Consider the following 24,503-nt stretch of genomic DNA (forward strand, 5'->3'; position numbering starts at 1 on the left):
GAGAGTTGCAGGCAGAAGAAAATGGCTGGAATTGATCTGGAACAGAGCTGCAGCCAAGCACCAGTTAAGTTTGTATGGAATGCGACTTGACTGTAGAGAATTGCATTGTGATGTCCTTCAAGGTGGCACTTTTGCATTTGACACACTTCCTATAAAAGTTGGTCACCGCTGCCCTAAGAGAGAATTGTTGGTCCTGAAAACATCACCTTGCAGGCAAACGCTAAACCCCAACAACTTCCTAGCAAGCTCACTGAGCCTTTTCCCTCACCTCCTGTGCAGCCTTCTTCTCCTTTGCTTCCTGCTGGCGGTGGTGGCACTTGCCTCCCAGCTTTGACTGCCTACAGACCGAACCTGCAAGCTCATGAGCTTCATGTTATCCTCACTTGTTCTCTGACATTGTGCTCTGTTTTATTGCCTTTCCCAACATCTAAACTTGGCATTCATTGAGATGTTTGGTATTGACTGAGATGCAGCTTGTATGTAGGTTTTCTTGAAACGAGATGTTTGGAAAGCCCCTGGCTGGTTATTACATCAAATGCAAGGTGAAATGAGGCGCCATAAAATATATACTGAGCTTGTCGCTTCCTCTTAGATAAGAATTAGCTGTGACTTCATCCTAAATGAGGAAGGCTTTTGTGCAATTCAGAACCGAGCACTGCCATGCACAAGGACAAAAATTCCCTCCTGCATCTCTTTTTGTCGCTTTCTGGGTCAGCCACACCTGCTGTAGATGAGCGTTTTGCACTTTTGCAGAACTGTGAAACCAGGCAAAGAGTGGTTCCTTTGAAAATCTCTTGGAAATTTAATCCATTTCTGAATATGTAAAATGAAGTGGTAAGGAAGTATTTAATTGCAACTCTCTGATTCCTCTTCCTCTCCCCCACCCTACCCAATTATGTGGTCTTTTAAAGCTCCTTTTCTCAGCCCATTTGTCGCGAGTCCTGGGATTCAGACCATACCCAAAAACAAATACATATTTTCTTAAGAAAAAGAACAAGCGCCACTGTCTATAACTGCACCGCAGAGTTTATTCCAATCTGGGATAGTTTAGAGTCTGGGTTGGCTTTCGTAAACCACCAGGCGCCATTGAGCATATCCTCTGAGTTACTATACCTCTACAATGGTTTTGGCTTTTTTATAAAAAGAAGAAGAAGAAAGAAAGCATTTTTTTGCAAGTTGTTGATATATGAATAAACAATGCCTTAATAGGGAGCAGATTCGCCAGTGTCTGCCTAGTCCACAACCCTGGAGCCATGACACTTCATTGTAAAGCATTCCTGGATGGGTTGGGCAGGATTCAGAGAACCAGGGAAGCACTTCTTGTGATCTCTGAACAATCATATTCTGTGCAACACCAAACACGTGGTGTAGGTCTGGGTCTCTGAAATGGTTGGTTTTCTCATGGTTTTTATCTAAAAACATCTGCCGTGAAACCTCTCATGTGAAGTCACTGGAGCAGAAGGGAGTGACCTTCTTGATCATGCTTTAGCATCTCCCATGCTCAGTTTGTGCTAGCAGGTTTGGCATTTACCAACTTGTAAAGCCCTGCATTACTTTTAGCTATGCATACTTAAGAACGTGAGAGCCTCTTGGATCAGGTCAAAGACCCACCTAGCATCCTGCTCTCACGGGGGCCAGCCATTGCCTCTGGGAAGCCCAGGAGCAGAATCTGAGCTTAATAGCGCTCTCCCCAATCCCCCCATTGATAATTTTATCCTCCGTGAAGAGGTACTTTCTTTTGTCTGTCCCGATTCTTCCAGCATTCAGCAGGTATCCATGAGATCTAGAGTTCTATGAGAGGGAGAAGAGCCTTTCTCACTGCACTTTTCTCCATACCATGCATAGTAAGAAAACACCTTCTTCTAAATTTAATTAAAGTGCTCTTAAGAAGGACCTAAAACTTGTTCCTGGCTCCATTGCCTAGGCCACTGGCGTGACAAGGGCATGTCAAAGAATGGCTACTTTGGCTGGCTGCCTTGCAGCCACCAGATTTTTTCTCTCTAATGAAGACTTAGCAAAGCTTGAACATATGTATTCTGCAAGATACTGCTGGGGCTAAGTGGGATGTGAAGGGTCAAAATAATTTATTGTATAACGTAGCTTCCTATGAGCTTATGTGTGTGCGTTTTAAAACCCAAAGTGGCATCACACTGGCACAAGTGGTTGAATTGACTGGCTGAAGATATCTTGCTGGCTGTGACGGCAAATCTAATCCTTTCCACCCGCTTGTTCATTTCCGTGCGGCGTTTATATAATGCTTTGCAGGAAGTAGATTGTGTCCGTTAGTCGGATTGGCCCACCTCTCCCATTCTGCCAACCCTAGTCACTATCATTATTGCTATTAATGAACGTAGTGCTTTGCAAACTGTAAGGGGGCAGGTCCCTGCTGCAAGGAGCTGGCAATCTAAAAAGCTGCTCGACTCTGTCGCTTATGTTAATGGACCCAGGAAGGGTGCATTGGGGGGGGGGGAGTGCGATGGCAGTAAACCAACAGACTCCTGCTGCTCCTCACTACCTCCCGGTGGTCCCTGAAAGAGCCGGTGTTCTCAATTCCTTGAAGTATTCAAAAGCTAGCGGAGCAAGGACTACCCTACAGTTCATGCCCATGTTGCTTGCAGGGCATCTGCATCTCAGTCTACAAAGGACGGGGGATATCCCTTGGCGCAGATTCCTCGTAGAGCAGCTGTAAGCTATGGAGGAAGTGGAGACTGAGTCACAAGTCTGGATGAGGCCTGATGTGCTCCTCTTCTCCCCACCCACCCCCTCTTATGAAAATAGCAACTTGGCATGCTTTGTAGAAGCCTTCTCTGACCTGCTGCCCTCCAGATGTTCGGAACTATAACTCCCATAAGCCCCAGCCAGTGCAGTCTTGCCCATGTGCTTTTCAGGCATGTGTTCATAGTCCTATGACCTACAAACAAGTTTAAAAAGCAGCAGCAGCAGCTGACATTCCCAGGAACCTGAGTCCTGTACCCTGCTGTTCTCTGGAATCACAGGAGTTGCACAAGCTCGGTCATCTCATCATGTTTCCTGGTCATTTTGGCTCCGGGCAGCTAATCATTGTTAAGCTACTCCTGTGTCATTCCTTTGGGACTCTTCAGGGGGTTCAGCAAGCTGCATTCAACAAGATATGCCTGTAACTTACCTGAATGCACAACACTGCCTTGTAGGGAGGCAAATCACTTTTTATTGTATTTAGCCATAAGCAAGGGGCAGGCTAGGGGCTGAATGTGGCCTTGCAAGGATCGTGTTCCTCTCTCCCCAGGCCATGCCCCTTCCTGGCCCTGCTGCTGCTCCCCTGGACTGTGTTTGCCTGTGGGAATGCATCCTTTAATTGTGGTAATGCCTCTTCCTTACCTGGATGGAGGACAGAGAGGGCCTGTGTGTGTTTTCCATAGCTGGAATGCAATCCATGGTGCAAGAACCGCTTCTGTTGCTGCACTCACCTTTGCATCTAGTTGCACCCTCTTTTGTCTTCAGCCCCACTCACCACTGGCATGCAGCTCCCAGAAGTCTGTCCATAAGGGAACGTGACCCTTGGTCTTAACAATGTTCCCCTCCTCTGCTGTAGGTCTCCAGTGGGTGCTGGTGTCTCTTGGGACTGGGAGGTGGGAGCCCAACAGTAGGTGGCGCCAGAGCCGATGGCAGACAAAGCCAGCTCATTCTAGTTCTGCCCCCATCCTCCTCCTCCCTGCTAAGTTCTATATACATGGGTATGAAAGAGGAGGAAGCTGGCAGGCGGGGACTTGCTAAGGATGATGGGGCAGTGCCCCATTTGCCTGAATGGAATAGCCAGCACCTGCATAGGCTATTTTGGTGAAACACTGGTCCTAGTGAATGCTGGAAGTCACTAGGGGTGCCAGTGAAGCAAAACATTATCTTACACCAAGTCCAGACTCTCGGTCTATTCAGCCCAGTTACTACAGGGTCGCAGGCAGAGGGAGGCCACGTTTTCCATCACCAGCTGCTCCTCATCCTTTTCAACCTGAGATGCTTCCCTGAATGGAATCTGGGGCCTTCATGCAGAGCTCTGAGCTGCCAAGATATTCGGAGTGTGTTTTGGGAGCTCCCACAACTAGCCGCAGTTGGGAGGCACAATGCAGGGCTGGAAACTTCCCCAACTGAACAGGTGTCAATTTGGGACTCCAGCAGAGCATTGGATGATGAAGGAGAAGAAGAGTTTGGACTTGATATCCCGCCTTTCACTCCCCTTAAGGAGTCTCAAAGTGGCTAACAATCTCCTTTTCCCTTCCTCCCCCACAACAAACACCCTGTGAGGTGAGTGGGGCTGAGAGACTTCAGAGAAGTGTGACTAGCCCAAGGTCACTCAGCAGCTGCATGTGGAGGAGCCGGGAAGCTAGCCCAGTTCACCAGATTACGAGTCCACTGCTCTTAGCAACTACACCACACTGGTTGCTTTCATATCCCATAGCCCCACCCAAGGAGCTGAGTTGGAATATATAGTTCTCCCATTTCATAAAGTGAAATGCGCTTTGTAAAAATAAATTTCCTTCATTCCCCGCCCCCATTCAGTGTTAAGTGGCAGGGGTGGCACTGTTTCTTAAAGGGCCACCTCTCATCTTTTTAAAAAATGGAAAAGGAAGAAGGTCATGTTGCTAAAAGGATGCGCCTCAAGTGTACACCTAAAGAAACATAAAAGTGTGAATGCAGGTTACATCTGTTTTCACACACGATTGACTGGCTTCCCCTGTCAAGGATATGCTGGTGGGTGAGCCAGGCTTTACTGCTGTGGAATGTGTGGAATGGATTTAAATGTGGCAGCCACGGAGGTTTCACAGCTAGGCTGCCCAACTCCAACCTTTGGGCATTCCTCCTGTTTGCTTATACCTCTTCCTGGTCGGTAGGCTCAGGGATGAATGAGCAGCTTTCGTACCCAAGAATGGGAGCTTCCACTTGCTTCAATTGAAGGCTGTAGTTTGGGAAAGAACCAGGCAGCTCCCAGAGTCTTTTCAAGTTCTGCTCAAGGGAATCCTGGAATTCTTGGAAATTTTCTCATGTCAATCTGCATAATGGGTTCTTTCGGCGCTGTTTCTATTTATCACTCTTCATTTTCCTGTTTAACGGGATCAACAAGTTTGTTCGAGGAAAATAAAATGGGGAGTCACAAACTTAAATAAGCTACAAGTATTGTTTATTCAGGCATTTGATGACTGAAGGACACTGTTCCTGGCAACCCTGAGATCACTGGCTCAGAGAATGATTCTAACTGCTTTTAGAATGCTTTTTAAAAGTGTTTTGTGATTAAAGCGTTTGCCCCTCGCCTCCCTGGGCTCCTCTGGGAGGAAGAGCAGGATATCAGTTGAATAAACAAGAAATAAATAAAATTACTTTGAAATCCAATAAATCTGTGGCACCTTTCCCCTTTCTCAGCAAGGGGAGGGGGGTTTCTGCTGATCCAGACATCCCTCTTTGCTTTTGTGGAGGAGGTTAAGAAGGCAGAACAATAGCTTGAAGTGCCACAGGGAATGGGATTTACAATATCTGTGGCTTTGCTTCTGTGGAGGAAGGGAACTGTAGCACAGTGGGTAGGAGAGAGCATCTGCTTTGCATGCAGGTGTCCGTTCAACCCCCAGCATCTCCAGGTAGGGCTGGTGAAGATTCCCTGCCTGAAGCTCTGGAGAAATGGTCCAGCTCAGGGTCAGGTAGCTCCCTGTTTTCCTCTCAGTTCATGAGGGCTAAGGGAGCATTGTGTTTCATGAACTAGTCTACCCTGCGGGGCTAGTGAGAGCACTTTGGAGATAAGAGATGGCGAGAAGCATGAGTGAATGGGGTATGTCTCCGTCTTCTGCAAAATGTAGAGGGTTCCATGTCAGATGGTGATACGGAAAGGTTTTTCCTGGAGGGAGAAAACCCCCTGGTGTACTAAATCAGTGTTGTGAGCTTTCATCCTCTTCTCAGCAAAAATCATTCTTTTCCCATTTCTTTAGTAGATCAGATTCATTTCATGGAGGAAGAGGAGAGGTCTCTCCATATTTGTTAATCGTGACTTCTGCGTAGAACCTCCAGGTTCAGAGACAGTCTGACTCTTGCAGGAGAGGTGTGTTAGCTTCAAGCCCTTCCTAGAGGCACCTGGTTGGCTAGTACAGGCAACAGGGTGCTGGAACTTTTTGGTCTGCTCAAGCTGCAGGGCTCCTGAATGAAACCTTCATGTCCAGGGGCAGTGTATCTCCCAGTGGATGCGTACAACAGGGGGTATTCTCTTCCCTTCCCTGTCCTGCTTTCGGGCTTCCTAGAGGCATTTGGTTATCCACTGCAGGGAGCAGGATGATGACACTAGATGGACCACTGGGCTCTTCAGATGTATCCCTTAATTTACCTAACAAAGCACTGAACCTCATGCAACATTTCATGGCTTTCTCTTGTTCCTGTTGGCCAGTTTAGCTTAGTTTTTCTCATTCCAGCTGATGGCACCTGTCCACAACACGTCCATTGTCCCTGTCCTTCTGTGAGGAAGTGCTTTTGCATTTCTGGCCAGCTTCCCTCTGTGTAAGCTCTTGCTTTCCCTCCCTTGCAGGTTTTGCCGTCGCCCAGTGCATCAACCAGCACAACCCTTCGCCGCTTTCATCTCCATCCCCTTCGTCCAGCGGGAGCACCGGGCGCTGTGACTCTGCCACCAGCTCCACATCGATTCCTTCCATGGTCCAGAGCCCGTCAGGTATTGAAGCCTCTTGCTCTTAGCTCCTGTAGGCTGTTTTATAGACTCTGCTTAAACCCACCTGCAGGGTTTTTAAAGAGACTTCCTAATCTTAATATTTTATCTCCTGTTCTTTAAACTTGTTTTGGAAAGGGTACCCGGGGGTGGAGGGTTCAGGTGAGTCCATACAAAACTGGGGGACAGATTATACAAGATTTTGTTTTTCCCAGTTGTGGCTTCAGTCCTGCAAGTCAGACAGGTGGGTGAGCTTGGCAGACCATTCTGCATCACTCTCTTGGTTCAAATTATATGAGACAACAATATTGCTTGCTGCAGGATCCTGCGTTAAAACGCTTTGTGCTAATGCTTAACTTCTTCACCTGCCGGAGCTCGGACCATTCCAGAATCCACACTCCCCGACTGAAAATCCCATTCCTACGATCCCAGATAACTTAAGATCTGGCACGGCTGCTCAGCAGTAAGACAGAAGCGCTCTGCACATGCTTAAAGGCACTGTGTGTCATTTCACACATTCCTCGACACTGAGAACAAGTTGGACTCCTGGTTCAAATTTAAGTCCTGCTGCAATAATAAGCTGGCCAAAAAAAACAAAAAAACAAAGTGATCTCTCTGTCCTTTGGCACTTGTGTTTATTTCCTGGTTCTTTATTTCCATTGAAATGATCTGACTGCTTAATCGAAATGTGTGTGTATGGGAGTGAAAACTAAATTTCAAGGTCATCTTTTAAGGAACGTTCATGGTGCCAAACAAGATGCCCACCCTAGATATAGTTCAGGGATGGAGAACCTACAACCCTCCAGATGATGTTGAACTGCAGCTCCCATCATCCCTGACCATTGTTCGTGTTGGCTGGGGCTAATGATGTCCAAAAATACCTTGTGGTGGGGACACAGGTTCCCCATCCTTGCTTTTTAAGGAATTGGGCGTTGTTGGCTACCAGGAACAACTGCAAAATATTGCTTCATTCCTCATATCTGGTAACCTTTGCATTTTGTGTGTGTAGTTTTAACAGCCTGATCTTGGATGCAAGTCTTGCTGTATGAATTTTGAATTGTACTCTCCTCCTTTTTCCTTCTCTTCCCCTCCCACGAGTAACTTCTTTTGCAGGGATACTCTTTTTTTTTTTTTTGCAGAAAACCTCCACAGGCAGCTTGTCTGTGCCATAGTGACCTTAAACTCAGCACACCTGTATTTCATGGCTATCATAAACTCTGGAAATGTACAGTCTTGTTAAAAGCAAATGCTGGCCTGCCTTCATACAAATGCATTTGCTGACAGGCTATTGATCTTCTGTAGAGGTTTCCAAGGAAGAAGAATGAGGTGATTGTGTGTTTTTCCCCCAGCCCTAGATACTTTTGCCTTTGTGCAGAAGTTCCTCCTCCCACCCCTGCTTTATTCTCCCCACCCACACTTGATAGACGGCACTGATTTGGACTGCTGGTGGGGTGTTTAGCCTAGTTGTGTGGGTCTGAATTAAATTAAAGCCCCCAAATGGGAGTGGAGTCAGCTGTTCCTTGTTAAAATCTATTTCCAGCAATTACTGGCAGCTCTGTGTGACATTAGCAGTCTTTAAACACACGGCTAACAGTTTAAATCCTAAAAAGTGGAGTAGGTGTAGTATCATTGGGAAATGAAAGCTCTGCCTTCTGAGGGACGGATTTATTAAAGAACTTGGATGCCTTGGAAAACCACAAACTTCGCGACGAGGAGTTAACTTTCCAAGCTGGGCCATTGCCGTGATGGATATGAGCTACTCAGACAACCGACCTGTTTCTTCTTCTTCTTGGTTCCAGGTCACAAATACTGATCCGCAGTATCTATCTAGTGTCCCTCCGCCCCTTGGCTGCATCATGGCAACTTTCATCCTGACTATATTTTATTTCATTATGTCAGGATTTTTTATTAACTTCGTTTATCTGTTCCACTGAGAAGCAAGGGGCCTTATTTGTAGAGTGTGGCCACACCTCCACAGTTTCACTTAAAAATGTGAAATCTGGTTCTGCTCTAATCACCTGGAACCTAAACTAATGCCGAAAGCAGCAATGCACCCTTTAATATTACAAAACCTGGTTGAAAGCAGACTGCTGTATTAGAGAGGGGGAATAAAACCCATGGAGCTGAGAAGCACGGTTTGTGCTATGAAATTAAGGCTGTTACAGTTCTACTTTATCAACGCTTTGATTTATTTTAGGAACAAAGGTTTTTCTTCTCCAGAAGTAATTGCTTCTTATTTCTTTATACCAATGTTTATCTACCGCTATTCATAACAATTGAAACTTTTAAATAACACATAAAACAATATGATAGAGAGTATTTAAAAGTTACAGTCAGAAATCAGCTAAGCATTGTGGAAAGATGCATTCTTTATTGGCTGCATAATAAGCCTGTCAGGTTTTCAGCAGGTGTTTAAAAGCTGAAACAGAAGGCACACTAAGGACTCCATTTCTTGTTGTCATTAAATGAGCCTTGCCAACTCTGGAAGCAACCAGTGATGTTAGCTGACTTTATAAGCTTTTGTCTTGGGAAGTGAGGAAAGTCCCTTCTCAGTGCAAGGATGCCAGCTGCAAACAAACAGGTGTGTGTGTGTGTGTGTGTGTTTTTACGAGCACTTTCATTCAGATCAAAGCACGTTCCCCAAACTACTTTTGCCATCAACGCATTTCATAATCTGGGAGCCGCTGTGCAGTCCCTTGGTTGCTAAATTAGTGAAATGGCTCTGTCTGTGGGTTAAGCAATCCTTCCTCCCCCTTGTCCGCAGCCCTGTCATTGACTGTGCCTCATGCAAAAGGCACAGATGAGATAAAGCTTTCGCGTTACTTCTGACGGCAGTCGGGAGCTTGCCCAACTCATTAAATAAGCAGCCTGCAGTAATTCTGACGGGTTCTTACGTCATCCCAAAGCTTACTAAGAGCGCTTCTACACTAAATTTGACCCTTCACCTTTCCACCTTTCACCAGAAGCATTGTCCTCCAGAATCCTTCCAGCTCATCCTGCGCAATAGACGCCAAAGAACTGTTGCTAAAATGTTCAAATTAGTTGCATTCTTTGTTTCATCAGTACAGCAATATCTTCCTGCCTTCGTGCCTTCCTTCCTTTGACCTTTTGGGGTGACATGCTGCAAGTCTTATCCATAGCTTGCATCCATAGCTTGCATCCATGACTCAGATAAGGAGCTCAGGAAAGGGCCAGGGCGCTGTTTTTCCTTCTTCTTTTAGGGAGAAAAGTTGGTGTTTTAGGAACTTCACAGTGTTCGCATTCCACACACACACCCCTTTAAAATGCATGTGGATATGAAGAACTTCTAAGCTTCTTGCCTGTTTAAAAGGGACAGCACAGAAGAAGGCTGAGATGTACAATGTCATGTTTGGGATGTTGTCTAACACTTCCAACTTCTAGCAGTGCTTGATTTATAACACAGAACACAACTACTTTATAGTATGATTGTGGGACATCCAGCAAATACAAAACAATGCAGCTACAGAAGAACATGGATCATTCCCAAAATATAATTATAAATGGGCCTCTTACACATCTACGTTAAGTATGCATATAAACTCAGTGAGATGTATGAGCTTTCTTTTGCTGGGTAATCTCGTTTATATTCGTTTTAATTTGAGACAAACAAGCTCTCATCTCCTCATCAACACAAAGAAGCCTGTCTCTTTGCTGACCTTTCATATTGAAAAACCCTGTTCACAACAGCATGTCTTGGAGAACTGCAGGAAGAATAGCCAGCACTCTTGAATACTGTTTCTGGTTGTATATCCAAATTATTTGGATACCATACCATACTGCACTGAAATGTTTAAATGTTTCTTTGATCGCCCTTGAATCTTCCTGCCCCACTCTTGGGGCAAATGAGATGAGAATTCTGGACTGAAAAGGCACCAGTGGCGTAGCGTGGGGGGTGCAGGGAGGGCCAGCCGCACCGGGCGCAACATCTGGGGGTTAAGGTTAGGGGGCGCAAATCCATGGGTTAGGAGGTGCAAATTACTTGCCTTGCCCCGGGTGCTGACAACCCACGCTACGCCACTGAAAGGCACAGAGGGAGAAGATCATATTAGAGCTCTGCTGAAAATTTCTCAGCCATGAGAAAAGAAATTGCATTGCAAAACATGTCAAAGGGGAGATAAAGAAATTGGTGAAATTCTGAAGGGTGTGTGTGCCTGGTTTATATCACGCTCGCCTGCCTTTTGAGGTGGCTGAAGGGTCCTTGAGAGTGCCTTTTCTTAACTCCATCTCACTGAGTGGTCTGTGCTTCTGGAGAATATTGCCAGGAGGAAACTCCTTCCACAATACTTTTTTCAGGCAGCCTGGGGAGGTGGCAGAGTGTTGGGAAAATGTTTCCTGGAAAGGGGGGGGGGGAGAAACACGCCACCCTCTGCCACCTTGCTGCAACATAGTAAGCTCAAATCCCAGCACCCACCAAAATTCTGAAGTGTCCTGAGAATGAAGACTTTAAAAAAAGATTGTCTAGGCTTTAGGCTGTTATTAATTTATTAGTTGTTTTTTTAATCTACAATTTGCCATATGGTCCCAGGGTGGGTTTTATAAAGTTTGTATACTGCTGGTTTTAACTGCTCTCCACAATACGCATAGTGTTGTTTTAATGTGATATTATTGTGACAGGTAATAAATTTGGGGGAAAAGATAATTTTAAACAATTTTAAACAATCGTATCTACTTAGATCCCCTCCCACGTTGTTTCTGGTTAAGACAAACCATCATCTTGACCATTATTGCCTATTATTAATATTGTTGTGATTTCGTTTCTTTTTCTAGTCCACCCCAGGATAGTTAACAATAAAATGCAACGTTAAAACCAAGTTAAAACCACAGTGTGGATAGATGACCCTCAGACAGATGGCAATTCCTTGAATCTATTATATAATAAGATATGCAATTCAGCAGTAGACTGCCTTGTAGCCCAGAGGAAGAGCACCTGCCCCTTACGCCAGAGGTCTCAGGTTCCATCTGTGGCATCTCCTGGCAGCACTAGGGAAAAAACCCTGTCTGAAACCCTGGAGGGTTGCTGCCAGTCAGTGTAGACAGTACTGATCTAGATGGACCAATGGGTCTGACTTTGGTATAAAGCAATGTTCTATGTTCTGATACGCTGCAAAAGCTGGAGAAAGTAAGTATTAAGCTGGCCCCTGAATGAGAATAATGTGCCGGGCAATCTTATCACAACAACGAGGGAGTTCCCTAGCCACGGTGCCGCCACAAAGAAGGCCCCGCTTCACCCCTACCAGAGTCCCATTCACCAAGGGCACCACAAACAAGGGCCTCACTGGCAAAACTTGCAGCCCAGGCATGCTGTGAGAGAGGCAGTCATTCAGCAATTTGGATTCCGCCAGCGCCTTGAATAGGACCCAGTCACTGACAGCCAGCACAGTGCTTCCAGGATTGCTGTAATGTGATCCCATCTTACTTCCCCTAAACCACAAACAGGCAGCGGTGCTCTGCACCGACTGCAGCTTCCAGGCCGCCTTCAAGGGAAAAGCCCTCTGTAGAGTTCATTGCAGTAGTCAAGCCAGGCGGGGCTTATCAGAGCACAGACAACTGTAGGTGGGTCACCCCCATCCGAGAAAGTAAAGTTTAGTCAGTGGGTATCAGAATGTGCTCGGGTCCTTGTTGCGAGTTTCGCGTAGACATCTGGCTGGCCACACTGAGAGCAGGATTAGATGAGCCATTGACCTGATCCGGGCGAGCTCTTCTTAACGTTCTTAGGATGACTGTCACTGCTATTGCGTGGACAGGCGGAGTCCCCAGATCCTGCACGGTCCCCCCGTCATGTGGAATAACGACTCAAGACAACGTGCTATGGGATTAAATTGGCCACAACTTTATTAAATTTCAAATGTGGGTAGACCTTGGCTCAGGCATTGGGCGTTCTCCCTCCCCAGTCCCCAGCCGGGGACCTAGGGAGCATCAGGGTTATCCAGTGTGTGTGTGGGGGATGGGCCGGCTCTGGAGAACATATGTTCAAGCAGAGATAGCCGCCCCCGTAACGCCGCCGCCGCAGGGGAGAGCAATGACGACCTTCCGGCGTACGGTCAAAGCCTCCCTTCAGAAACCCCTTTAACGGGGAACCCTGGTATCGCCGCCGCAAAGAGGAAGATGGACAAAAGGATTCCGCCCAAGGCCTGATACTGCCAAAGTTGTGACGTTTTGCTACGGGAAAGGCGAAACCTGCCAATGCAGGGAAATTCCTTTCCGGCCCTTTAACAGCGACCTTAACGTAGCAGCGCCCGCATACCTGTGAAGAAAATTAACTTGCAAAACATGTGAGGAAAATTAACCTGCAACATAAGACATTGACTGAGGGTGGGTAGGGTGGGAGAAGCTCTGGAGCCAAGTGAGAATTCCCAGGTAAAATCCTCCCTCCTTTGTGTGGGCAGGTAATCCCTCCCCCACCTGGCCTGGTCTCCTTGGCAACCCTTTCCCCCAGGTGGGATTGGACAACTGACTGAGGTAGGCGGAGACCTCCAGGTATCCCACCTGAGGGATGGCATAGCCTAGCCTATGCTGTTGGAGCCGCTCCAGGTCTAGGGGCTGCACGCGTCCACGCAAAGGGTGCCCCCCGTTTTAAGCGGGGAGCAGTCATTGGCACTTTATCTCTGTACAGTGGTACCTCGCAAGACGAATGCCTCATAAGACGAAAAACTCGCAAGACGAAAGAGTTTTTCGTTTTTTGGGTTGCTTCACAAGACGAATTTCTCTATGGGCTTGCGTTTTCGTCTTGCGAGTTTGTTTCCTTTTTCTTAAAACCGTTAATACCCAGGGAATCCGTGCTTCGCAAGACGAAAAAACTCGCAGAACGGAAAAACTCGCAGAACGAATTAATTTCGTCTTGCGAGGTACCACTGTATGCATAATACGCTACTGAGTCTCCCGAGTGCTAGACAGACACTTTAGGCATGTGGGGCTGCCATATTGCAGTCTGCCATTGCCGGTCTTCCTCGGCTTATGGAAGAGTTTCTAGTGTGGTTGGGAAAGGCTGCTGCTGCTTAGAACACATAAATTTGACTCCTCTCCCATGTCCAGTGTTGTTCTTCGAGTCTGAGCTCCAACCCTCTGTAGAAAACACATTCAGTCGACACGACCCTGGATCTTCCATCGTGGCTGAATCCCACACATGACGATGTTTGTTGCACCTGCTGTTCTGTCTTGCTCTTTGTTCCACTGAAACGATGTTTTTCCAGAAATCTTCTGTGTTTGCAAAATTCCGTGGTGTTCTGTCTGTCTTCCCTCCCTGATCTTTTTTTTTTTAAATTGCTTCCCATTGGATCTTCTTTTTTTTCTTTTTTTTTTAAAGAAAAAAATTGTGCTGCACTTAGCTTTGACTGTAATCCAAGTGCTGTATTTTACAGGCTTCCTTTCTCGAAAGGGTAGATTTATCTGACATCCTAATTTATCGCTCGCTCTGGGGGAGACGGAGCATCCTCCGGCAATTTATTACCATTAAGTGGGATGGAATATTGCTAACCCACGAGAAATCTGTAAAAAATTGCTCTTGCCTCTTTTTTAAGTGGGTTGTCGAGGTTCCCCCCCACCCTTCCCCATTGTTTTGAACCCGAAAGCATTCCTGTTTCCTTCCCTGGCGCTTAGCCGCTGTCATCGCCTGGCAATCCTAAGTCAAGCCAGCCTGAACACGTGGCATTCTTGAGGACGATTTGTGTACTCGGTAACAGGCGGACCTCTTCTCGGCCTCTCGGGGCTTCTGAAGAGAGCGAGACCGCAGGATGCCAGCTGTTTGTGAGCATGTTTGTGGTGTTGGTGATGGTCGTTTTGATGTTTACTCTTAATACAGTCTCCCTGCAACCCCCTGGGGTACCTCCTGATCTTTTGGACCACAAATCCTGGCCGGCAGGCCTTGTGGCCCGAAACCTCTGGAGGACACCTGGTTGGGGAAGGCTGCTATAACATGTCTTCTTTCTTCCCGTCTCTCTGAGTCCCCACCCCGTGCCTTTTCCCCACCCACCCAATTGTTAATGGCTTCATGTGATCTATTGCTGTGTTTTCCTCTAGTTAGGCCTGGCAGGAAAGGACGGCGGCGGGTCTTCAGTCTCTCGGAGGCTGACAGTCACGGTGGACACTGGGTTTAGGCCTTCCGGCAGCAGCTGCAGCAGCATCAGTCCTTGCAAAATCCCTTCAGGCAGGTTTCTCCTTGGATGTGTATGTGGTGTATGGCTCCCCTTCTCACTCCCCTCGTCCTCCCCCCAAAAAGAGATTACCCAGCCAAGGGAGTGTTGCTGCGATCCTCTTCCACGCATGCAGCAACAGCCAGCTGCTGTTCACAGTGCAGTATTTCACATCCAGGGTGCGTAGAGGCCTTTTCCACCCTTCCTGGCTAATTCCCCTGAAAGGGAGCACCTTGGTTGTTCAGCCTAGCTTCACCCCACAGCCACCCCCTTGCTTTCTTCCTTGAAACAAAGAGCAGCTCCTCCCACTGGGTTGCGTCCACCGGAAAAGGTGGTCACAAGGTTCAAGATGCCAGACTCCTGTATCTTTTGGCTCTTGGGTAGCGTAAGGCTCTTACCTGGCACCTGAGCTGTCGGCGGCTTAGCATTCGGCAACTGGGAACTCACCTGACAGCGGGTGATCAAGGGATGCAGGTGGGAGCATTTCTGGCCCCCTGCCGTAGCTTCAAACATCAGTTCAGATAGGTGAGAATGAACCCCAGTTCTAAAAACCTTTTAGCAGGAATTGGTTCAGGCAAGCTGTGTTGACACCATGACGGAATTGGAGTTTTGTGTTTCCTTTCAGTTTTTTTTTAAATGTGTAAAGTCTGTGTTGCCGCTTTCTCTGTGTGTTGGACGCTTTTTGGCTCCCTTTCTTACAATATTGTTTGCCACCTGCTTTTATTTGCAGCCATTGTCCTTCGAGGCCATGATCAGTTTGCTTCTGTATATTTTGAGATCTGCCTTTTCCTTGCAAAGCGGGGAGCTTCCTTAGGTTCTCATGAGAATTTGAGGTACCCCCCCCATCCATTTCCCCAGATCATTTAATGCCTGTCTCAGGGCATGGGGAAACCGTGGCCCTCCTGAAGTTGCTAGACTACAACTCCCATCACCCCTGACCATTGGCCACATTGACTGGAACTGAGTCCAGCAACATCTGAAGGGCTACAGTTTTCCTATCCCTCTCCAAACTCTTTAATTTGTCTAGTGCATCTTGCCATTCAGGTGTTGTTTGGTCCAGACACTGGTGGCAGTGGCAGGGACTTCATTTATTTACCTTTCAGGGGCATTTCTCTTTACACCAAAGTCAAAGCAAGTAAGGACAAGCATTTCAGGACAGAAAAGGCATAGAAATTAACCCAAAAGGTGCTCCCTTTCCATTCTGATTTGATTTTCTCCACCCCAGGCCTCTTCTTTATGTTTTGGGTGGATGAAGGCAGATAGGAAGCCTCCTTCCGCGTGCATTTTTGACATGTGAAGACTGACAGTTGGCCACACACATCTTGCAAATCTCCATCAGGCCACTTGCAGACCTTGCATGGACGTGAAAAGCTACATGTCCCTTGGATTATGCCACCCACCACCATCAGTCCTACTTTGCAACAGAGCTCGTCCAATTCTATCCCATAATTCTAGGGAAGAAGGCTGGTGTGACTATATAGCCTGCTGCATTGAGGAATGACAGCAAAAGATTCCCCGGCCTTCATCTTCGGCTCTCTTTGAATTGCCGCAATTTGAAGGGTGAATTTTACTTTACAGGGAAAGCTTCAGTCGATAGCATTGATCAGTCAATTAATCCTCATAGCCCAACTGAGAAGTGCTATAGAGATTGTGCTCATTAATTACTCAATGTCTCTCGGCTTGCCGGCATATCGGACAGCAGAGACTAGCATGGTCCCAGCGGGTACAGATTCCAGTAGTACAAAAGAAAGAAACCTGTCAAAGCTGTCTCAGCAGTAACCCATCTTCTCCAGCAACCACACTCCCCCCAAACAACCTGGTGCCCTCCAGTTTTTATTAGATCACTCCCCACATCATACCTGACCATTGGCCATTCTGTAGCTAATGGGAATTGTCAGCCAACAAAACCTGGATGGCACCAGTTTCGGGAAGGCTGATCCACACCCAACACTGAACTGTGCAGGGTGATTTTTAAGAGACTGTTGGCTGAGGTACATGTTCTTACACAAGCCCTTGGGCAAGAAGCTAGAAAAGACCTCTTTGCTTCTCATACACATTCTGTGATGTCCTTGCCCATCCTAAGGTCCATAGTGCAGCTGGGAGTTGTGCTCAGGATCTCTTGTAATATTATAGGTGATCCTTGGGCACAGGATCCTGGGGCCCTTTCTTCCTGTGCTGCTTCATTGCAGGCCCTAAATGTTTTATTATTATTCATTTATTCATTGTTACATTTTTGCCCCACACTTACTCCAAGGAGCTCAAGGTGGCATACACAATTCTCCCCATTTTATCCCCACAACACTGCTTTAAGGCTGTGAGACTGTGACTGGCCCAAGGTCACCCAGTGAGCTTCATGGCTGAGTGGGGATTTGAACCCTGGTCTCCCGGGTCCTAGTCTGACTTTCTAACTCCTGTGCTACAGATGAACTTGCTTGTACAGTCTGGACAGTCCAGGCATGAAGGAAACGGTTAATAATAATAATAATATACCCCACCCATCTGACTAGGTTGCCCCAACCACTCTGGGCAGCTTCCAACAAATATAAAAACACAGTAAGACATTAAAAACTTCCCTGTACAGTGTTGCCTTCAGATGTCTTCTAAAGGTTGTATAGTTACAGTGGTACCTTGGTTTTCGAACATAATCTGTTCTGGAAGACCATTCAGCTTCCAAAACGTTCAAAAACCAAGGCGCAAAGGACGGCCTGCAATTTCAATGGAGAAAATGGGGGGGGACTCAGCGGAAGCCGTTCGTCTTCTGAGGCCCATTTCAAAACAGAAGCAATTACTTCCAGGTTTTCGGCATTCGAAAACCAAAACGTTCAGCTTCCGAGATATTTGTAAACCGAGGTACCACTGTACTTGTTTCCTTGCCATCTGACAGGAGGGTGTTCCAAAGGGTTGGTGCCACTACCATGAAGACCCTCTGCCTGGTTCCCTATAAGTTCATGTATCGCAGTGAGGGAGCCGCCAGAAGGCCCTCGGAGCAAGATTTGTGCAGCCAGGAAGAGACTGGCCATACCCTGCTCTCCTTATTAGTGTCTATCCACTTCCAGAGACAGCGCCTGGACTGACAATTCGCGTGGGCTCAGTTTCACAACACATCATTCTAGTTCCCATTCTTCCTAGTGTTTTCCCCCCTTGGGCTTTAGAAGCCGCAGAAGCTGCCTTATTCCCAGGTCAAGCCAATGGTCCACCAACCGGCAGTGGCTCTCAAGACGTTCTTCTAGTGCCGAGGATTGAACCTGAGACATTCTGCAAGCGAGATGTTGTACCACTGGGCTGCAGCCCTTCTCCGTTCATTGTTATTTCCTTCTCTCACTCCCCTTACCAAGAGAATTTAAACTGGCTCCAATGGGCCAGACCGTTGTCCCATCTAGCCTAGCAAGATCTACTCCAGCTGGCTCTCCTTGGCAGAGAGAGAGGCCTTTCCAGGGATGGAACCTGACGTAATTGTTATTTTAAACATTAAAAACCCATGTTCTGCCAACGACCTCCCCATTACTGAAAACTGGCTGGAGTTTTACTCCCTCCCAGCTGACTTCCTTCACATGTTTGCATTAGCCCAGCTCCCTTGCTTCTGTGTGTACATAACTCCTCCCTCCCTCCTGTTCTTGCGGACCCCCCCCCCCCAAACCTCCAACAGACTGTACAGAATCCCAAGCTCGAGAGTAGACATTCAGAGGACCTGCGATCTCCAATCTTCCATTGCGTCCTTCCCTCTGAACCTCTGCGATCAGGCGTCCCCACCACTTTGCCAGCACAGACTGAACTGGTCTGCGTTGTATTTGCATTTTCAAATTCAAGGAAACACTGGTGGCGGTGGTGGTTTCTCCCACTTGCCCACTCTGAGCTGAAGCAACTCTGCCTTTTTCTCCTCCCTCCTTTTTTGGCACAAGCCCTGCATCTTTAAGCAGCAAAACACAAAAAACCTCCTTAAAGGGGTGGCACACCCTCCCCCCGCTACATATCCACTCTTCAAAAATGTGGGAAGGACTGGGGAGGGAGAGAAAGAGCAACGGGTGTCACCATTTCCTTCACAGCTTTTGGTCTCCTTTCCTTACAGAGCTGCGGTTTGGGGCTGCCAAGCAAAGCAAAAATTAAGTTATATTTCCCGGACATTAAAAATATGCATTGGCTTGAAGTCCTCTTCTGTGAAAATAATAAGCATAACCAGCCCTTTACCCATGAAAGGAACTGCTGTCTATCATTTCAACTCCACCCAGCTCTCTCATTTTCCCCACTGTACTCAGGTTTAATTCTCAGCTTCCCTCTTCCCTTTTCTTCCACTGCTAGTTTTGGCTTTGTAATGTTGTTTTTTTAAGTTATGCAGCACCCCTGCCTCTCTGTTGGATTTCTGTTAATTCTGCACAAGCAAGAGTTCCATTTGAGAATGCCAAATCCATTGTGTCACCACTCACTGCATTGCTTCGAGGGTCGTTCTGCAGATACCTTGTGCTGAAAGGGAGACATTGGAGTTGGTTTGCATTCGGCCAACTTGCCCAGTCCAACCTCCTGAAACAATATGCCAACCGAAGTGCTGCCAACCGTTTGAAATTTGCGCTTCTCTGAATTTTGCAATGCTGTTCTCCAGCCACCTAGTGCATTCAAAAATGTATATGCTGGGGCGAGATGTCCATTAAATTGCACACGATAGTGAAAACAGTGTACAAACTGCATTATGTCAGGGGGACTCGCTTGGTAGAAATGAGCGTATGAGGCAGACCTGCACATCAAAATGTTTGAATTAGGAGGAAACCGCACTAAAAATGCCGGAGAATATCCATGAGGATTTTTTTTTTAAATTGCACACTAAGAGCGGATAAGTTTTTAGAATAAGAAAGTGAATGATGCTGTCAGAACAGCAGGGTAAAAACATTTTTGCGGGAAGTGATAAGAGTGTGCTTTCTGAGGTCAGTGGGGTCCCCAGCTCTTTTAGAGGCCAGCAGTGTCGCATGATGCACTTAGAGGAGATTATGTGCCCATCTGAACCAAAATGCCTGGAGCAGTTGTCTCTTGGGTGTCGCAAAAGCTGGGGATGTTCTGCAGCAGTCACACAAAGGAAAACATTAAGGGAAACACAGCTACTGAAATTGCATTGCTTGGTGCAGCTGGTTCCCTCTTTAGTCAAAGCTCACCTGTCCAGGGCTTCTTTCACCCAGTTTCTTTCTTTCTTCTGGACAAAGCCATCCATGCCTCTGTTGCTGTTCTTGTTTCCCAGAAATCTGTCTCTTTCTGCCCATGGGTCCTTGTACCCAGAAGTGCCTGGAATTGGGGGCTGCTTCTGTCAGTGGACACCCACAGGGGTCAAGGATTGCTCCCTAAACAGTATCTTCAGTACCAACCAACATAAGAGGACCAAAAGTGAGATTGTGCAGGGACAATCTGTTAAAGCTTCACAGCCCATCATTGTTTTCTTTCCTTCTAAACCTGCATTACAGTTTTAAACTTCTCAGAGAGGAAAGCAGGAAAGCCTGGAGGTAAGGATGGCAATAACAGCATCACAGAAATAACCACAAAGCAGCAGGAGGCAATAAAATATTATGCCGCAAACAAGTCAGCAAAAGATAGTAAGACCTTGCCTAAAAATGCAAATCCTTATCATGCTGTATTCTCAGTTGAGAGAGCTCGTCTTCCTCTTTGGCGATCACTCATAGCCAAGTAAAGTTGTCTTCCATCGAGAAATGTCTAGCTAGTTAACAGTGTTTCTCAAACTTAGGTCCCCAGCTATTGTTGGACTACAACCCCCATCATCCCTAGCTAGCAGGACCAGCAATCAGGAATGATGGGATTTGTAGTCCAACAACAGCTGGGGACCTAAGTTTGAGAAACACTGGAAGACAGCATAGGTCAGCCTTCCCCCAGCCCTGGCCCCCTGCAGATGTTTTGTGCTACCACTCCCAGCAGCCTGCGCTGACGGCTTGACGGGAGTTGTAGCGTGAACCGTTTGGAGAGCGCCAGGATGAGGAAGTCAGCTGTAGGTGGACCTGGTGTCTCCCCTAGATGTGCCCCTTTCCTGATCTCAGCAAACAGAAAGAGATAACAGTTGCAAATCAGAGGTCCTCTTTGTTGCTGGAGGGGCAAGGTCAAATTTTCATAGTCTTTTTTCAATTTTAATATTAAAAAGCCCTTTGAGAGTGGAATACGTTTTTAGAAGCACGGATTAAATCATGCTGTCAAAACAGCAGGGTAAGAAGAATTTCGTAGGAAGAGATAAGAGGGTGAGCGAGGGAAGCCAGAGAAAGGCAAGGCAAGCAGATTTTGCAAGTAAACACTGGAAATAAGCACTGAGTTGGCAAAATTAAAACCACAATCTTGAGTTTTGGTATTTGCATGAAGGTTCTGCAGAACTAACCCTCCTTCCATGCTGTTCTTTGTTTGTTGTTGTTTTAAGCTACAACAGCTCCTGGTTCTTGCCACGGGTGCGATGTAGTCAAGTAGCACTTTCCACAGGTTAACTAGGACTAAAGCTGCACCAAAGGTCCGGGTCAGGCAGCTGTCTGTGTTGCTAGGGAGGCATGGGGAACCTTGTGCAACCTTTGGCCCTCCAGATCTCACTGGACTACAAGTCCCATCAGCCCCAGCAAGTGCATCCAAAGATCAGGGATGATGGGAGTTGCAGTTCAGCAGCATCTGGGATGCCAAATCTCCCCCTGCATCTAAACTAGGTTATCATTGAACCCACAGGTGACTTGAGGCCAGACTGTGTCTGAACTGAGATTTGAGCCCAAGTCTCCTTTTCACCACCCTGAGAAATTTTGTTTGCCATGCACAATATTATCCTTTTACTGCAGCTATGCCCCACTTTTTTCCTCCAAGGAACTCAAAGTGGTGCTCAAGGTGGTTTCTCCCTGTCCCCATTTAATCCCCACAACTATCCTGTGAGGTAGGTTAGGCAGAGAGGCAGAGACTGGCTTAACGTCACCCAGGGAGCTTCCTGGCTGAGTGGGGATTCGAACCCTGGCCTCCCAGGTCCTAGTCCAGCTCTCTTTGCCGCTTTGATTTCCATCTGAAGAGGCGGCCCTTTTCGGTTAACGATAATGCTCGTTACACCCAGGCATGTAATATGGTCGTTTTCCTTCTCTCTCTCTCTCTCTCTCTCTCTCTCATTTGCCTGAACAGATGACTCAGCAGCCACTGAGCAGCCTCAGGCATCCTCCGGTCACTTGCCAGGAGCGGACGACTCTTCTGCGCACAACTCAAAGTCTGGCAAGAGGAGCACCGAAGCGGAAACGGCCAACTTATCTCCTAGCCTCATTCCTGCCCCGCAGCCCACCATCTCCCTCATCTCAAACGACAGCACGGACACCTTGAGCGTGGAGTCCCTGACGCTGGTCCCGCCCATTGACACGGACAGTATTCTTGCCGTCGGCGGGAATCAGCCGCCAGCCGCCGAACCAGGTGTTTCCACAGAGACCGACGGACAACAAACTTAGCCATGCGTCAAACCGTGGCTCAGAGCGTCGGGGACGCGAGCGAGCAAGCACTCTCCTTGTTCCCGCGAGCAGTCGAGCCAGCGGAAGCGTCACTGGCTGCTTAGCGACGTCCCTCAACCCGTGTCCATCTGCGTCTCTTGATGAAAATTCAGCGTGAGAGGCGGGCTTTTAAAAATAAAGATGGGAGGAACCTCAAACTTCAGTGCAGGACTGGCCTTGCACGCTGGTGTTGCAGGGAGGCGGGAGGAAGGAATTTAAGGGAATTGGTGGCAGACGGTATTTTGGAAGTACCTGGCTGCTGCTTCCTCTTTTCTGTTGCTCGTTTTTAAAGCCACTGTCACAGTCCCATCTTCAAAAGCTATGACTGCAACCGAGCAAACTAAACTCTGTCGTGATCCGAACCAGTTTTCTGTCCGTGCGGTGCTTTCCCACTTCATTTGGAGGAAAGGGTCGTAGACCAAGGAACTTTAGTAGGGTGTGTGTGTGTGTGTGTGTGTGTGTCTCCCATTTGGGCAAAACTTCCTTCTAGCCTGCTGAGTTCTAGTTTTCCTTTTGTTCGGAGGCATGAGCATTCTGTTGGGAATCCCAGCCAAGCTGGCCGCTTGTATTTATAGCACTGTAAAACTTTAATATCCAACTTGCGTGTATTCTGTGTCTGAAATAATTTTAACTTGAAGTTGTACGCACATCTGTTGGCGGGGGGTGGGGTGGTTTTGCAAGCAAACACGAGAAATCCGGGTCTTTGGCATAACTCTAAAGGGCTTTATTTGGAGGAACACATGGGGGAATTGCGGGCAAAGTTTTGTGTAAGAGATTTCAGAGGAATGTAAAATATTTTAGCATACTGATGTCCTCGTTTATTTTGTGGCTTCTTTGTCGTCATCCTTGGTGCTCTCCTGCCGCAGCAGCCTTCAGGAGGAACTTTGTTTATATCCTCATAAATCCAGTTCACATCCTACTGGCATTAGTTTCTGGGTACCACCATGCATTCTAGTCACTTCTCAAGCAGGTAAAGAGACCTGCCCTACCATTAAACAGAGTGAGGCAGCTGCCTCGGGGGACAGATGCTCAGGGAGAACAAGCAGCAGCCCCTCACTTGTCCCCCAAGATCTTTTAAGGTAGCCAGTTACCCCAGGAAAGGAAGCTGTCGTCACCAGGGTTAAAATAAGCTTCAGGTGCAAGTTCAGTTGGATCCTTTACGTAGAATGAGAAGGCAGCCTCTAGTCCAGCGGTTGTCAACCTATGGGTTCCCAGATGTTGTTGGACTACAACTCCCATCGTCCCTGAGCTCTGGCCTTGCTAGCTAGGGGTGATGGGAGTTGTAGTTCAACAACATCTGGGGTCCCACGGGTTGAGAAAGGCTGCTCTATTCCTTTGCTAGCAAATTGTTCTATTATGTTTCACACCTGTAAGGTCCTAGCAATGTTTGGGATTCAGCAATTGAGTCCCATAAGCAGAGGCTCTGTGCAAGGACTTCTATTTACACAGTGGGGCTGTCCCCCCGTGTGCCCCCCAAAATTGGGAAAGGAAGGGGAGGGGGGGTTGTTTTATCTGGCAAGCTGCAATGCTTGTCCTGGCAGAATGATAGACATAGTGCAATGTAGAATTCCTCCCAGCATTAAATCAATTAAATTAATAGTCAAGCGCAGGGGTCAGCGGACTTTTTCAGCAGGGGCCGGTCCACTGTCCCGCAGACCTTGTGGGGGGCCAGACTATATTGGGGGGGGGCGAATTCCTATGCAGGAGAGTCTTGCTCTCCTGGATTCAGCGAAAGCAATGCGAAACCTCTGGGGCACAGCGGGAGCGCTCCCGCTACGATCTGGAGGCTTCGTGTTGCTTTCGCTGAAGCCATGGAGCCTGCATTCGCTCCATAAGATGCACACAGATTTCCCCTTAATTTTTGGAGGGGAAAAAGTGCGTCTTATAGAGCAAAAAATACGGTAAAAGGACACATTCTACTCATGTAAAAGCACACTGACTCCCGGACCGTCCGCAGGCTGGATTGAGGCGGCGATCGGGCCAGATCCAGCCCCCAGAGCCTTGGCTTGCCTATCCATGGTCAAGAGAATAGGACCGGACCTAAAATCTCAAGCATCAAGGATAAGAGGTGCATTGTCAGCAAACATTGGGAATGATGTAATGAAGGTTCCACATTGCCCCTTTGTGAGGAGGGAGCGCCACAAGTTGAGGACTGTCGTAGAGAAAGCCTCTCCTACCCTGTCACCCTTTGAATTTCTACCAAGAGGT

The 24,503-nt window shown here is 47.4% G+C and overlaps 1 protein-coding gene and 1 long non-coding RNA gene across 5 annotated transcripts in view; both read left to right on the forward strand.

The window, feature by feature from the left end:
- Nucleotides 1-23,104, forward strand: part of CLEC16A (C-type lectin domain containing 16A) — a 97,072-nt gene extending 73,968 nt beyond the window's left edge. Inside the window, exons 22-24 of one of the 4 annotated variants that reach the window (XR_014163031.1) lie at nt 6,536-6,676; nt 20,042-20,300; nt 21,943-22,078. Coding sequence is in view for 2 of the 4 variants with exons in the window: in XM_081889099.1 (XP_081745225.1) it covers nt 6,536-6,676; nt 14,712-14,834; nt 21,943-22,256 (578 nt within the window). In the remaining 2 variants the exon portion in view is untranslated. Of the gene's footprint in view, nt 1-6,535; nt 6,677-14,707; nt 14,835-20,041; nt 20,301-21,942 lie in introns of all 4 variants that reach the window. The other 3 variants (XR_014163032.1, XM_081889099.1, XM_081889100.1) reach the window with 3 other exon arrangements.
- Nucleotides 6,684-11,033, forward strand: LOC309357306. Its single transcript, XR_014163070.1, has 2 exons — nt 6,684-10,566; nt 10,722-11,033. It is a non-coding gene; the product is annotated as an uncharacterized lncRNA (long non-coding RNA).
- Nucleotides 23,105-24,503: the final 1,399 nt, after the last annotated feature.

This window comes from Podarcis melisellensis (genome assembly GCF_964234715.1).
Source record: "Podarcis melisellensis genome assembly, chromosome: 14".
Classification (NCBI taxonomy): Eukaryota; Metazoa; Chordata; class Lepidosauria; order Squamata; family Lacertidae; genus Podarcis; species Podarcis melisellensis.